At 39.6% G+C, this 15,166-nt stretch overlaps 1 protein-coding gene across 1 annotated transcript; it reads right to left on the bottom strand.

Annotated features, from left to right (window-relative positions):
- Window positions 1-9,861: 9,861 nt before the first annotated feature.
- Window positions 9,862-11,937, bottom strand: LOC133739532 (UPF0496 protein At4g34320-like). Its single transcript, XM_062167318.1, has 2 exons — window positions 11,777-11,937; window positions 9,862-11,005 (listed from the first exon to the last, which is right to left on the bottom strand). The coding sequence occupies exon 2, from the start codon at window positions 10,969-10,971 to the stop codon at window positions 10,105-10,107; it is 867 nt and encodes a 288-aa protein (XP_062023302.1). The 5' UTR covers window positions 10,972-11,005; window positions 11,777-11,937; the 3' UTR covers window positions 9,862-10,104.
- Window positions 11,938-15,166: the final 3,229 nt, after the last annotated feature.

The raw sequence follows: 15,166 nt of genomic DNA, 5'->3' as shown, positions 1-15,166 counted from the left end.
TCTTGGCTTTTTTTGCAAACAACTTGAGTTGGGGTGACCAAGATGGGATTTTTGAGCCTCATTTTGGGTTGTGAATGGTGGTGTTTTCTAGGTTTTGGTGTTGAAAACAAATGATGGGTTTTAAGTGAAAAGGATGTTATCGTTGTTTTTCAATAACACTTTTGGATTGATTGCTGTTGCCCATGGACTTTCATAAGAAAGTGATGTGTAAATCATGGTAACCTGGGTATATTGATACAGATGCAAAATAGGAGAGAAATTGAGTTCAAGCTTCTCTAATCTCTATACCTCCTCTATTTTTGACTCTGAAAAACACAAATGTCAGCTAGGTAAAACCCAATACTTTGAGAGATAGATTTTTCTTTGATCTGGAAAGAGAGAGGAAGAAGATAAGAAAGAATAGAGAGAGAGAGAGAGAGAGAGAGAGAGATAAAAAAATGCTTAGAGAAAAAAAAATAATGAATTAAGATACGAATGGACCAAAATACCTTTCAAATTATGCTAGCTGGCAGTCTCTGTAACGGAGCTAATGTCTTCAAGTGCCAATTTTCAATCGGGGTCAGAACATCAGGTACCATTATGAAGTTTTTCATACTTGAGGTATATGAAAATTTAGAATGGCTGAAACTTCAGGTATTGTTCGAATGATTTTCTCATAGTTTAAATATAATAATTTAATCAACATTTTTGCATCTCCCTGATAAAAATAAAAAATAAAACATTTTTGCATCTCAAAAAGTCAGATAAAAACTTCTCTTAGCGTGTTGTTTTATTATCAGCATTGTTATTTTTTGGTTTGTTTATGTAGTGTGCTATGTCTTAGTTTTTCTTTTGCTTTGCTAACTTTTATTTTTAATTTTTTTCAGTAGAAAAGAATATTAGAAAAGCCTCTCTAAATTTTGCCTTATGCCTCACTTTATCACTAGACGACCCTGGCTCTACTCTAAAGTTTATAACTTTGGATGAAATTGTTAAACTATTGACGATTATAATAATACCAAAAACATTGAAATCCAGAAAAATCATGATCTGTTGAAAAATATTTGTTTGATATTTGGTGACTGATTACAAAACTGAGAATTTTAACTTCAAATTACCTGGGGTACTTGGCAAAGTATCCTCCTAGCAAAAATCACTAATTCAAGGAAACTTTGGTTATTTTCTGGTTTTCTATGCATTATTGTTATTGTTAGATAATTGGAATGTTGATTTTTCATATTGCTGAGCAAATGTATTTGATGGTGACCAGCTGAGCATGTTATAGGAATAGGCCTTTTCTTTTCTAAAATTGTTGGTTGATAAAGTTAATACATGTCATTTAGAAGAAAAATATATATGTTTTAGGAAATCAGAAATTGGGAGAGAATGAGCTGTACTTTCATTGATAATAGGAGTCTCTTTATATAGAGGATTACAAGCACAGAATCTGCGTCTTACAAGGCAACTAAATCATACAATGATTGAAATATCTCACTAGATATCCGTAAGACTAACCATTGATTCACACGCAATTTACGTGTGTTTCTAGCTCTAATTACTTTGAAATTAGCGAATACTCAATCATTATTTCGTAGTATTACTTCGTTTTCTTCATTTGTAGGAAATTATTATCAAGAAAAGGAAAAGACGAAAAAAATGGCGAATTCGGGCAAAAAGTCAACTTCTAACTAGAGGACAAAAAGTCAACTTGTTGACCATCGGGTCAACCAAGTCAACTTGGCCAGATAGCAAGAAGTTCAAGGCCCAAGACCAAAAAAAAGAAGCACACAAGTGAAGACCCAAGCCCATTTGTATAATATCTTTGTATTCAAATTTTAAATTCAAAATTGATGTAATGACAATAATAATTAGTGGACCACACCTCACACACATCACACATGTGGATGAGATATTTATTTTTGTTCACACTAGGCACACTCACTTACACTTTTACCCTCCGGTTTTCTTTATATTTTCCAAAATGTTTTCTAATCTTCTAATTCTCTACATTTTTATTAGATTGTTTTAGTCTTTTCATTTTACCTATTTTCTACTTGTTTTTGAGCCTTTGGATCTAGGGTACAAGTCCAATCTTGACCCGACCCTTGAACCCAAAGGGGTATTTAAGCACCTTTGCACACACATTTCAGAAGCTTAAGACCCATTTTTCTACACTCTAGGCCTTTTGGCCGAATTTGGGGACTTCTCTCCCTTCTCACCTCTTCTTCTCTTCTTTATCCCCCATTCTTCACATGTAGGCTTGCACAAGGAGGAGGCACACACATTTCCGGTATCTAGGCCACCATCTCTACACCATGGCTTCATAAGGGTAGGCTGGGTAGCAAGAGAAGCCATGAAGTTATGGCAATAGCTAGTGACAAGCTTTGCCTTAACTTTCATGGTTTTAGGGTTTTGAAACCCAAGTTTAGTTTTATATGGTTTTGTTGAGGAATTAATAAAATTGATGTTTATTCATATGATTCGTGTACTCTTGCTTTAATTTCTTCACTCTAGATGTATGGTTTAGGTTTTCCCCTCCTTAATCTATGTTTGGTTTGTTGGAATTGGAATATTAAATTGGGGAATTTATATTTCAATTTAGATTATGGCATGAGTATGGTGGAATTTGCCCATTGCATATCTCTATTTCCATTTGGATTTCTTAGATTGTGGTCCTCCAATCACCCAATTTTGAGTATTATTACCCTTGATTGTCGGAATAGTATTCGAAATTGTTGGGTAGGGTAATTGTTATCACAAGTACTCTTTTCGACCTTATTATTTGTGGTGATGGTTGCTAGAGTGTGTTACAATCGATTGTCGAAACATAAAGCATTTAGTTTTGAGCACTTATGGCCCTAACAAGGCATAAGGTTTGAGACTAGTATAAGGTAGCCAAAAACTAAGTATTCTTTCTTCTTCTTGTTTTTGCTTAGGGTTTGACTACTATTTTATGACAATCAATTTAGCTTTCTTTTCGACCTCTTAATGCTAAATGGAAATCCGACAAAACATTTGAAGCATCATTTGAATTAATCGTCATCATTCCATGTTATTTTAGGTTGTGTGGAGAACCTTGAATTCCATGGTGCCCCTTGATGCGATGCATCCCATCCTTCTATCTATCTTATTTTTATGTCGTAGTTAGTTAGTTTATTTATCATATATGAAAATCTAAAAACACTGTGACTTTCCCACTGCCATTCATTTGTAAATCCATGTGGGCGTGAGCATTACAAGCACTTTTGTGTGTTTCACGGCCCTATCTAGGCCTTGCTTGGTGCAAGGCCGTCTATGTGACTTTGTGTGATGCAAAGTCATGCTTGAATGAGGCTCGGTGCCTTGTTTAGCATTTTTTCTAGTTTTATTTGTTTGTGCAAGTGATTTTCGGTGACCTAGAACCATAGGATTCTTAGCTAACTCGTAATCCCCGAGGTACGATAAACCGTGACGTAAATACTTCCCATCTTTGATGACTGTGTTGATTGTTATGCAATAGGCGAATGAAAAATGCTCAAATCAACCATATTACAACTCCAGCAAGTAATTAGAGTTTGGGCCAGACACATAAACTAGGTGTCTTTAAACACTCCCCTTGTGTCATCCAAACGTGGTGCTCCTCTCGTTGCCTCATCAAAAACCTTGTCAGGTAACAAAAACCCAGTGGGACAAAAATAACCTTGGTTGAAGATGAAAAAAGAGGACAAAACACCCTTCACGTTTCGAGACCATACCCCCTGATGTCTGCATCTCCCTCTGATGACTACGATCATGGGAGTTCGGATAACTTCCGTAAACCGATGCTTGCAACATGTTTCTCGAAAGTGGATTTAGGCAATGACTTAGTAAGCAAGTCTGCCATATTGTCCTCAAATCGAATCTGGTTCACTTTGATCTTAAGGAGCTTCTGTTGTTGCTGATTATAGAAAAACTTGGGCGATATATGCTTGGTGTTGTTGCAGCCTTGCTTCATTTGTTCAATGCAAGCAGCATTATCCTCATAAATGCTCGTTGGCTCATCTGTTGTAGACTTCAAACCACAATTGCTTTGAACATGCGTAATTATGGATCTAATCCATATACATTCACGAACCATTTCGTGAAGAGCAATAATTTATGCATAGTTCGAAGATGTAGCGACAAGGATCTGTTTTGTAGACCTTCAAGATATCGCGGTGTTTCTCATAGTGAACACATAACCAGTTTGGGAATGACCTTTGCGTTGGTCAGAGAGGTACCCAGCATCAGCAAAACCTTCCAAAACGCTAATGTCATTTTGGGATGGGGATAAGGGACGCAGGCCAGTTTTGGTGGCATTCCTGATGTGTGATGGGTCCGAATTCATCATCTCTCTATACTGATAGAACAAGCCCATATCAATCGTACATCTCAAGAAACAAAGATATCTTTTACACCAGTTTAGTGGCGTCGCGTTGGCGCAAAGCTATGTCTAACTAACAAGTTCACTGCAAATGAGATGTCCGGTCTTGTGCATTGAGCTAAGTACAATCATGAGCCTATTGTACTTAAGTTGGGTACTTTTGCCTCTAGCAAATCTTCGTCATCATCCTTCGGACGAAGATGATCCTTTTTAGGATCAAGACTACAAACGATCATGGGTGTGTGTTTGAAGGCTTGACATTGGCAAAACACCTAAGCATCCATCAACACAGTGCTCAAGTTCCAAACTGAGACAAAATTGTGTTCTTCCAAGATCCTTCATCTCAAACTTGAATTTTAAGTGGTCAACAGCTTCCCTTAACTCTTGAAAGGCTTCCAATGAAGATCATGTCACCAACATGAACCGCGATAGAATCTGAAACTTGTCATAGAAACGCGGCTATTTACATATCCTTTCTCAATCAAGTAACCACTTAGTGAGCGTTTCAACCTCATTGCAAACGCGCTCCGTGGTCTAGAGCCACTTGACTTGGGAAATAAAGTCCATCTGGGCCCTTCATGTATATTTTGTATCTAGATTCCCATAAAGATACATAGTGACCACATTCGTAAGCTACATATTTAGTTATTCGGAAACTACCAAACTGACAGGGTAGTGGAGTGCAATGACATCCATTACGGGAGAATATGCCTCCTCATAGTCGATTCCAGGAAGTTTGTGAGAAGCCTTGTGTAATAAGGCGAGACTACCATATCTTTTTCTCATCACACTTTCTAACAAAGACCCATTAGTCAATAGGTTTTATATTAGGAGGTTGACATCATTGGCCTGAAGACCTTCTTCCTCTTTAAAAAATCCAACTCAACTTGGATCGCATCTTTCCATTTAGGCCAATTTTCTCTACATTGGCATTCGTCATTTATTAACGGAGCGTGGTTCGATATTATCGGACTCAACAAACTCATGCACAATGAAATTCATGAATACGTACATCATCAATCATGATGGAGTTTTTATCCTACGTCTCATGTACACTAGTGTAATTTTCAGATAACTCTATATTCTCAGGAATAGGCTATGTCGTTGAGGTGTCTCCCAATGATAACCATAATCGAAAACATTCTCATGAGACGAATTTTTAGTGTCAATGATCAAAGGATCGAGTTGTGCCAAAGTATCCTTCAAACCCACGGGCCTCCCAAGCATCTTAGCTGGGGCCATGGCCTATGACGCTAGAGTGCCACTCTCTATGGCGTTGGTGCCATGCCTACCTCTGTATAGGGTGGCGCTACGTCCTCTCGCATGGACGTCCATCCTTGTAGGCATGTCTGCAGCAGATATGTGTGATCTCGTTACTTTAGCGAAGATTGAGATGAGACATAGTGGGGACAGACCAAGACAATTCCTATCGTTCTTGTTGAACATCCATATTCTTATGTCCCCCTAAAGACAAGAAGACTGTCTCATCAAAATGACAATCTGCAAATCTAGCGGTAAAGAGATCGCCTGTCAAGGGTTACAGGTAGCGAACAATAGTTGGAGCCTCATAGCCAATATATATGTCTACTCGTCTCTGTGGACCCATCTTAGTACGATGTGGCGACGCAATAGGCACATAAATGGCACACTCTAATATGCGTAAGTAAGAGATACTTGTACCCAGTCACTAGCTGTAACGCAGAGATAGACTGAGTGGCAGTGGGTCGTAGGCGAATTAATATAGCTGCATACAACATTGCATAACCCCAATCGGATATAGGGAAATTGGTGTGCATCACCAATGCCAAACGAGACCATTTAGGTGTGTACATGGGAATATGATGTCCAATATCAGTCCCCAATGATATGCAATAATCATCAAAAGTCTTCGATGTAAACTCTCCATCATTGTCAAGTTGAATTGACTGAATGGAATTATCCGGGTAGTGAGCTCGTAGCCATATGATCTATGCTACGAGTGTAGCATAAGCAGCATTACGAGTTGACAATAGCATGATACGTAGCCAGCATGTTTGCGCGTCAATTAACATCATAGAGTATTTAAACAGTCCTCAAGCTGGTTGAATCAGTCCACATAATCCCCTCAGATTCTATGTAAGAACAGAATGAGTATTTTCATATCCTTTGCATAGGACGGTCTCGGTCCTAATTTCTCTAAGGAGCATGCCTTGTAGCGAGGGGTTTTAGAAGTAACCAATAAGGATTTTGGTTGGGCATGTGCATCTTAAACGCTATTAGAAGCAAAATTGGTGACTACAACATCACCAATGGCTTCATCACCATAATGGACACCATCCATGGTGTCATCACCATGATAGACACTATCCATGGCGTCATAGATAGGGACATCACCGGCCATAGGCCGACGGTGGGTGGCAGCGGCGCCAGAAGCGGTCACACTTAGTCCAGGAATCAATCTTTGATTCTTGCTTCGTTTCACTCGAAAGAATGGAAGTCCGTGTGAAGTCTTTAATATACTAGTCATCATATCATGACTATGATGACCTATCATGTCGCTGCAAAACCAATATGTTTTTAAATCCAAGAGATCTTCTGTCATAACCTTTTTGGATTTAATAGCTCAAATAGTGGTGACATAAAGTCCACTAGAGAGACACATAAGTCTCTAAGATGCGCCTTTGTTCACAATCATTAAAGGTAATGCAAAAGAACTCTTTTCCGTTTTCAGTATGCGTTTCCACATGGAATTCGTTGGCTCATATGAGCTTAGAGAGCTTCTACGACAGTAATCAAGGTGCCATTAGGTAAGAGAAATTGGGCCATTCCATGTCCTTGAACTAATCCTGATAGCCCAGCCATCGTAGTCACAAAGGAATATGCTCAGAATTTAAAATGGAGTCATAATGAAAAGAACTCAAAATTTTATTCATAAGCCAATAGAGTACATCATTGTTTCTTTAACCAAAAGAAAATCTAATCCGAAACTAGCTAATGCAAAACAAAGGTAGTAGTTTAACTTCTTTTGGTAACTGCAAAATAAATATGACCGGGGAAGTAGAAAGATATTAGTGGAGCAAAGCTCGCTTAAGTACCATTATCCCAAAACTTTCCTAGATATCATACTCACTTTGGATGAGCCTAGTTGAAGAAAAACTAAACCAACAACATTTAGTATAAAATATATGGCATTTGCCTTTACATCTCTTGGAAAAATAAAGACTTTTTTTCAAAATTGCTAGTTTCTTGATCTTGGCCAAATTTGAAGTCTTCCACCCTTAGCTGAGATCACCCTCTTAATCCTCTTGTACCATGTAGTTTGCTTCCCTTGCTTCACGATGCATCCTATATGTGTTTGCAACATTCTGGCGGGATGTGTTACATGCCTTTGCCCAATGTCCGGACGCTCCACATTGAAGACAAATATCTCTATGGTCGGACTCCCTTGATCGAGGCGCTTTTGGGGAGCGATTTGGATGGCTCTTATGGTTGGTGGCACCACCACCATGGCTAGAGGCATTGTCTCCTTATCTCTTTACACGTTGACCACCATTGTTCCGTGTCAGCTTGTTTTGGCAGTTACCTTTCTCATTAGAGAGCGAATATGGACCAGAACGTCCAGAATTTTCCTTAGACTTAGGGTTTCGCTCTTGACGCCCTCCCTTAGGGGCGCGACTATAATTGGACTCCGGAATAGACTTGGTTCCCACGGATCTCGAATTATAGTTTTTCACAAGGATATTGTCGTGCTTCTGAGCTACGTTCATGGCTCCAATTAGCTCATGAGACCTTGTGATACATTTTGTGGTTACGTCTATACGATAGTTCTTAGCAACCATCAATGCAGAGACAAGGAAGGTAGAGAGAGTCCTCTTGATCATCATCGCATTTGTGATATCTTTTCCACAGAATTTCATCAAGGATTTGATGTGAAGTGCTTTCGAGTTGTAGTCAAGAATTGTCTTGAAATCATAGAAGCGGAGATTGTGCCATCTCACTTCTACGTCAGGAAGCAAGTAGTCACGGACATTGCCCAAGCGCTCTTCAAGTGAAACCCACAACTTTCAGGGGTCTTCTTCATTCAAGTACTCATATTTGAGCAAATCATCCATATGACGGGTCATTAGGATGACGACTTTTGCCTTGTTTACATCCATAGCTGCTCTATTTGCTTCCACAGCTTGAGCCTGGGCTACAGTAGGCACGTCCTAAGAGGGTTCAAGGATTGTTGATAGAATCCCTTGAGCCTTGAGATGTTGGCGGACATCACGAACCCACTTGTGGTATCTAGTGCCAGTTTGCATCCCTAGCTGCTCTATTTGCTTCCACAACTTGAGCTTGGACTACGGTAGGCACGTCGTAAAAGGGTACAAGGATTGTTGATAGAATCCCTTGAGCCTTGAGATGCTGGCGGACATCACGAACCCACTTGTGGTATCCAGTGCCAGTTGTCCCTAATGGAGCAAAGTCCAGTTTTTCAGGTTACTCGTCTGGAAAAGAACAAGAAAATGGGTTAGTTTCGGAGCAAAAAGGCTACCACAAAAACAAAATGAAATTTTGAGCATAATCGCTCCCAAAAAATTCGACTCCAAGAGATCTTGGATCAGATCGAAACAATTATGTATGTGGTCGATCGTAAATACTCTACAAACTCTAAGTTCGGAGATCTCAACAAACTCTAAGTTTGGAGATAGCACGAACCCCCACAGTTCGGCTTAATCTTCCCATAAAAGAAGAAGTGGGAGGTAGAAGAAGGGATGTTAGAAGTCCCCGAGAAAAAGAAGAGAAATTGAAAAAACTCAAAAAGGGGAACTTCTAGTAAAATTCACCTCGAAAATAGGTTTGCCGGAAAAGTTGGCCAGAATTTTGGTCAGAGAAGTTCACCAGAGATGGGCCTAGTCGCCAGTGGCCGGCGGTGGTGGTGGTGGTCGCTGGCAAGAGATCGTTGATGAGTGGCTGGAGGGCTACTGGCCGCTGTGCGCTGGGTGTGCAAGCGGAGGGCAAAGCTAGTCTAATCTGCCGCGCAGGTGTGCGGGGCGCTGAGGGGACAGAAGTTAGCGAGGCTAACTCGCTGGGCTGTTGTGCGAGCGAGCGTGCAGGTGTGCGTGCAAGGTGTGCTGCAAAGTGAGGCTATCAGTGTCAGGCAAGGCAAGGCTAGCTAACAGGCGCTGGGACGCTGTGCTGTCAAGGTGAGGCTAACAGTCTCGATAGATAGCGGCTGGAGGCGAGGCTAGCAATTGGGGCGAGCAAGGCTAACGAAGGCTTCAGGCAAGGCTAACGAAGGCTTTAGGCGAGTCTGACAGAATCTGAAGCAAGGCTAATACGGCCGGTTCGGGACTTCCGGTGGCTTGTTCAGTGATTTTCCAGCCGGTTCTAGTGGTTCTGCTGCCGATTCTGGACTCCTGGGATCAAGGGCTTCAAGGTGTGCGACAGAGGCAGGTAGGGTTTCAGGTTTCGGCAATTAGGATTTCAAGGTTAGGGCTTCGTGCTGATAACATGTTTTAGGAAATCAAAAATTGGGAGTGAATGAGTTGTACTTTCATTGATAATATGGACGTCTTTATATAGAGGATTACAAGCAAAGAATCTGCGTCTTACAAGGTAACAAAATCATACAATGATTGAAATATCTCAATAGATATCCGTAAGACTAACCTTATTACAACTCCAGCAAGTAATTAGAGTTTGGGCCAGACACACAAACTATGTGTCCTTAAACAATATAATATATATAGGAGCTATTTTGACCTCTTTTGTGATTGGCCTTAACTGCTCAAGATTATCTTCTTAGAAACCTCATCGCTTGCCTCCAATATCTTGGACTTGCTATTCCTTGCTCTTTCCTTCAACTCATTAATGTCCTTCAGAAGACGCTCAATAATTTTCATATTGATATCTTCATCTTCCTCAATTACAAAATTGAGATGGGATAAGAGTGATTCTATGTCCTTTACAACACCACAGAGATACGTCTGAATTTCTCCCAAATCCTTAATGGAAAGGACAGTTCCGGATTGCATTAAGCGAATTACAGAGTCAGAATACTCTAAAGGAATTTCAGAATCTTCAATCCAGGACACAGTCCAATGCTGTCCGGCTAGTGTTGGGATAATAGCAGCAGCAATGGCCAGTGCAACAAGTGGAGCAGCCATAACTGCCGCCACAACTGTGCAGGCAAACTCAGCAGCTGCAGCACCAATGAACAATATATGAGTGACCATCCTCAAACAGCGTCTCCAAGTGCGAGTACAATCATACTTCTTGCGAGGCTTTTCTTTTCGGTCTGTCAATTCTTCATGCAAATCTTCTCGCTGCGTCATCAAACGTTTAACCTTTTCAAGCAAATTTTGATGTGCAAAATGCTGATCATAGATTCTACCTGAGGCCCCCTTGACATTCTTCAATTTCTCCAAAATCCTCATGTAACCATCATCAATTCCTCCGTCGTTGCTTTTCACCTTCTTAATTTGAATCAAACATTTCTCATACGACTCTAGGAATTTGCCCAGTTCAGTTAGGAAATCCTTATCATTCTTGCAAGCGTCCTCGTATGATCTCCAGAGATCTCCATCACGTTTGCAAACGTTTTTGAAGATCTTTCGACTTAAATTTCTCACTCCCTTCATTCCCATGTCCGTGCACCCTACCCACAAACTCTCAACTTCGCTGATTTCACAAAAGCATTTCTCAACTTCTTAGTATCAAATATACTTCTTCTTATTGGAAAAGAACATGCAGATGTACCACTTGGGAGAAAAAGTAAAACCACTCTGAGAAATTCAATCGGCTTTAATGTGATTTATAACATTTTCCTTCAGGGTAAACTATCCCCCTCCAAAAGGTTCAAGTTACTACCTCAAAATAATTGTCAGTACAGTAGTAGAAACAAGTTTTTTTTCTTGTAAGGAAAAAAAAAAAAATTGGGACCAACTGATTATGACGGAAAAGGAAATGCAAGTAAGGTGAAATTTATTGAATTGCTCTGTTCTAGAACAATGTATCTGAGCAACAAATCTCATTTATACAGTATTGCAACTCTAGTAGATTGTGATTCAAGTTTCATAATGTGATCCAGTGATTCTGAATTAACATGCACAAGATCGATCATTTCCAAGGTTGAATGCTGTTGTTTTTATGTGAATGTCATCTTTCGCATTAATAACTATGCAATTTTGGAAATATTACCATTTCAATATGTTAGCTCTAAGATGACATTAGCAATCTCAAGGCATTTAGCTTCAGAGAAAGAAATGAGATCAAACCGTAGGTTCCAGGTTTTTTTGACCAAACAAAGCATATAATATAAGATCAATCGATCTCAAAAGAGCATGTATACTGTCTTAATTTTCTTGAATAGAACGTAATATGTATTGAAGTATATATGCTTTCAATGAGACGAAAGTAAGATGATATAAGTATATCAGAGAGGGTTTATACCTTGCTCCGGTAACCAACAGCTCTGTGCATTTGATCAAGCTTATCAAGCCTTTCCCAGCGATCGACCTGTATGGACTTGCTGCAACTTCTTAAGGGAAATGCTATAGGCTATGAAGTGTTGTGATTGGTTAAAACTCGATTGAGCAAAAGGACCACATAGGGATAAGAATCTTTACACATGCTTTTGCTGAGAGGGTTTGCATGATTAATTTGTACGTTCTTTGAATGAAGGTCTTCCTTGTCTGCCACTCACTGGTCCTTTTTGCTAGCTGGTATTCGGTACTAACGGTGTAATTTGTACTTATTTGTATGTTTCCTTTCAATTATTGTCGCACTAATCTCAAGCGAGACACTATTGAGTATTTAAAAAAAAAAAAATGTACAAGGATCAAGCTCTCTTATCCGGGTCTCCTCCTCCTCTGGAGCGGTTAAGCTCAATATTGATGGTTCTCGGCTGACTTGTATTGGCTTTATAGGAGCTGGACTACCAAAATGGTGATTCGTAGACACTTTTGGGCATCGGTCGAACCTTTTATGCAGAACTTTGGGCTCTATTTTGGGTTAAAAGTGGCGTTGCATATAATTGTATCTGTATCCCGATGGACTCTGACTTCTCTGTTGTTGTCAATATGGTTAAAGATCAATGGGATAATCTTCATCCAAGGCTTAATTTCTAGCTGCAAAGCTCTCGGATGGAATTGAACCTGTATACTTTCTCATATCTATTCGGATTGTAACATGGCCGGTGGTGATGGACATGCTTACATGAGGCATATGCTTTGGAGATTAGACTTCATTATTTTGGGAACCCCCATGATCGCATTAACAAACGTCTCAATGAAGATTAAGATGGTCTTTAAGTTGTCATCTTATTTTTATATACAATTAGTTTTTTTTTTTTTTTTTCTTTTTTTTTAATATGAATTTAGGCTATTTAGCTACCATACAGGAGAATGAAGAGATGCGGTTATTCATGACAATTTTTTGTTTAAAATCTATATATAACATTATAGTACAAATCGAGGAAGTAAAGATGTCAGACCAAAAAAGGAGAGGAAGTAAAGATGACAACTTTGCACACAATTCTTTGGGTAAAGCTATGGTATGTTAACATTTCTCATACATCAACTATTTTTACCACTTTAAGGACTCATGTTACCACTTTGAGGACTAATATTACTATTTTGAGGACTCATATGGTAAACTAAGAAAATTTACCACTTTAAGGACTCATGTTACCACTTTGAGGACTAATATTACGATTTTGAGGACTCATGTGGTAACTAAGAAAATTTACCACTTTAAGGACTCATGTTACCACTTTGAGGACTAATATTACTATTTTGAAGACTCATTTTACCACTTTTAAGGCAATTGTATGCATGTCATACGTTAACATATTGTAGAATTTTCCCAATTCTTTTGTCTACTACATAACACAGGCTTTGTAACAACCACACTTTTGCAAACCTGTTTACTCTAGTTTTTAAGAAGTTGAACCAGCTGAAAACTATAGAAACGAACTTGCAAAAGAAAATAGATACAGAAGTACCATTACTACAAGATCATAAGGATATATATATAATTTATTGTCTGATCTCTGGTCCAGCTGTAGTCTAGAGTCTGATTCTGTTGCGCACGTCATCCCTTGCCTTCAATGTTTCAGGGCTGCATTACACTGCTTCTGCATCCAAATCGTCAATTTTCTTCATGAACATCTCCAGCTTTTGCTTCATATCCTTCATTAAGAAATCTATGTCACTCATTTTAACTGCAGTGTTGGTTTTGGGCCTTTTGGCCAGTAGTGAATCAATCTCGTTTACCACCTGATTAATGCGAAACTTAATGTTGCCCAACTCCGTAATGGATGACTCACTTTCTCTACGTATTGCGTCCATGTCCTTCTTCTTGTTGTCCAAAACCTTTTGTTTATTATCATAATGAGACATCACTAATGAATGCCCTAAGTTTAAAGGTACTGCAGCAACTGCTGTAAACGCGGCCTTGACAGCATACTTTGAAGCAGTCTCATGATTATTAATACATTCTACGGATGCTGCTTGTACTGACTCAATATGTGGATGAGTGTCTCATCGCAGCATCAGCTGCACATGAAGCAGCATCTGCAACATCAGAAGCAATTTCTGCAATACCAGAAACAATGTCTTCTAAATCGGGTAAGAAATCCGCAACTACAAATCCTGCAAATACTAAACCAATCGCAGAAACACTCTTATATGCAAGACTTGTGTGTTTCTTCTGAGTACCAACTGTTAAGGAAATTAGAATCCCTCCCGTCAAGGCTCACAGAGTAGACCGATAGAAAAGTAAACAAACCACAAGACAAGCGACAAGAGAACACCGAGATTTAACGAGGTTCAGCATAAATCCATGCCTATGTCCTCCCGAGAGATACCTGTTCTTCACTATGAGAAAAATTACAGTACAAGATACAATTGAGCTAAATCACCATAACCCAAACCCATAACCATTGTACACCCACACTCATAGAATTTCCCAAGATTTCACTCTCACCCAAGAGCTGTATTCACTCTTGAAATCTCTACTCCCTTACCCAAGAGATATACACTCTCTTGTTGATGATCGCATGCACCGACCATGCCTTGGTTTACTACCCATGCCCTCTATATATAGGCACCCCAATTATAATCCAATTGGTAGTAGGAAAACCAAACCTTCTTGTACAGGAGAAAAGATCCTATTCCTGATAGGAATAAACTTTGACATCAACCATGTCCAATTAGGAAGACTAACCAAGTCCAACTAGGACTTGCCTTTCCTAATTAATTCTCATCACATCCTAACAATCTCCACCTTGATGAGAATGCCATGCAAAATTCCCTTGCACCATCTTTAACCATTGGCCTTTTTTGTACCAGCAACACATAGCCTGAATCAATTGTGGTCCTCCCTGATTCGTAACGGCCAATCCTATGTGTAACTGCACCGAGTCAACAATCAACAGCTGACTCTGAAGAGGGACCTCAAAACAACCCCTTCCCTAGCAGGATTTCCTTCTCACCATCATTTGAACTCGGAAACTTGTCAACGACGTCTCTGCTGTACCCGCAAACGAGACTCGCCTATACGCACTCCTGTTTCCCATTATCCATCGAGGTCTGACATACCAGATGATACCAACCACACTGTTCTCCTTGTATGAGGACCGTACCGCCATGTGTGATTTTTTCAGCTCCACCTGCTATAAACACTTATAGCCCTTGGAAACCAACTAGCTCCTGAATATCAAATTCCTCTGTAACTTTGGGACATCGTCACACCACCCAAAGTACGCCAATCCCAAATTTAATATCCAGTCAAAGAACATGTGTCACCTATGGACATTGTGAGAGCATCTCTATATGAAAA

This window comes from Rosa rugosa, chromosome 3 (genome assembly GCF_958449725.1).
Source record: "Rosa rugosa chromosome 3, drRosRugo1.1, whole genome shotgun sequence".
Taxonomy (NCBI): Eukaryota; Viridiplantae; Streptophyta; class Magnoliopsida; order Rosales; family Rosaceae; genus Rosa; species Rosa rugosa.
The sequence above is the reverse complement of the archived record's forward strand: the minus strand, read 5'-3'. Positions and strand labels throughout refer to the sequence as shown.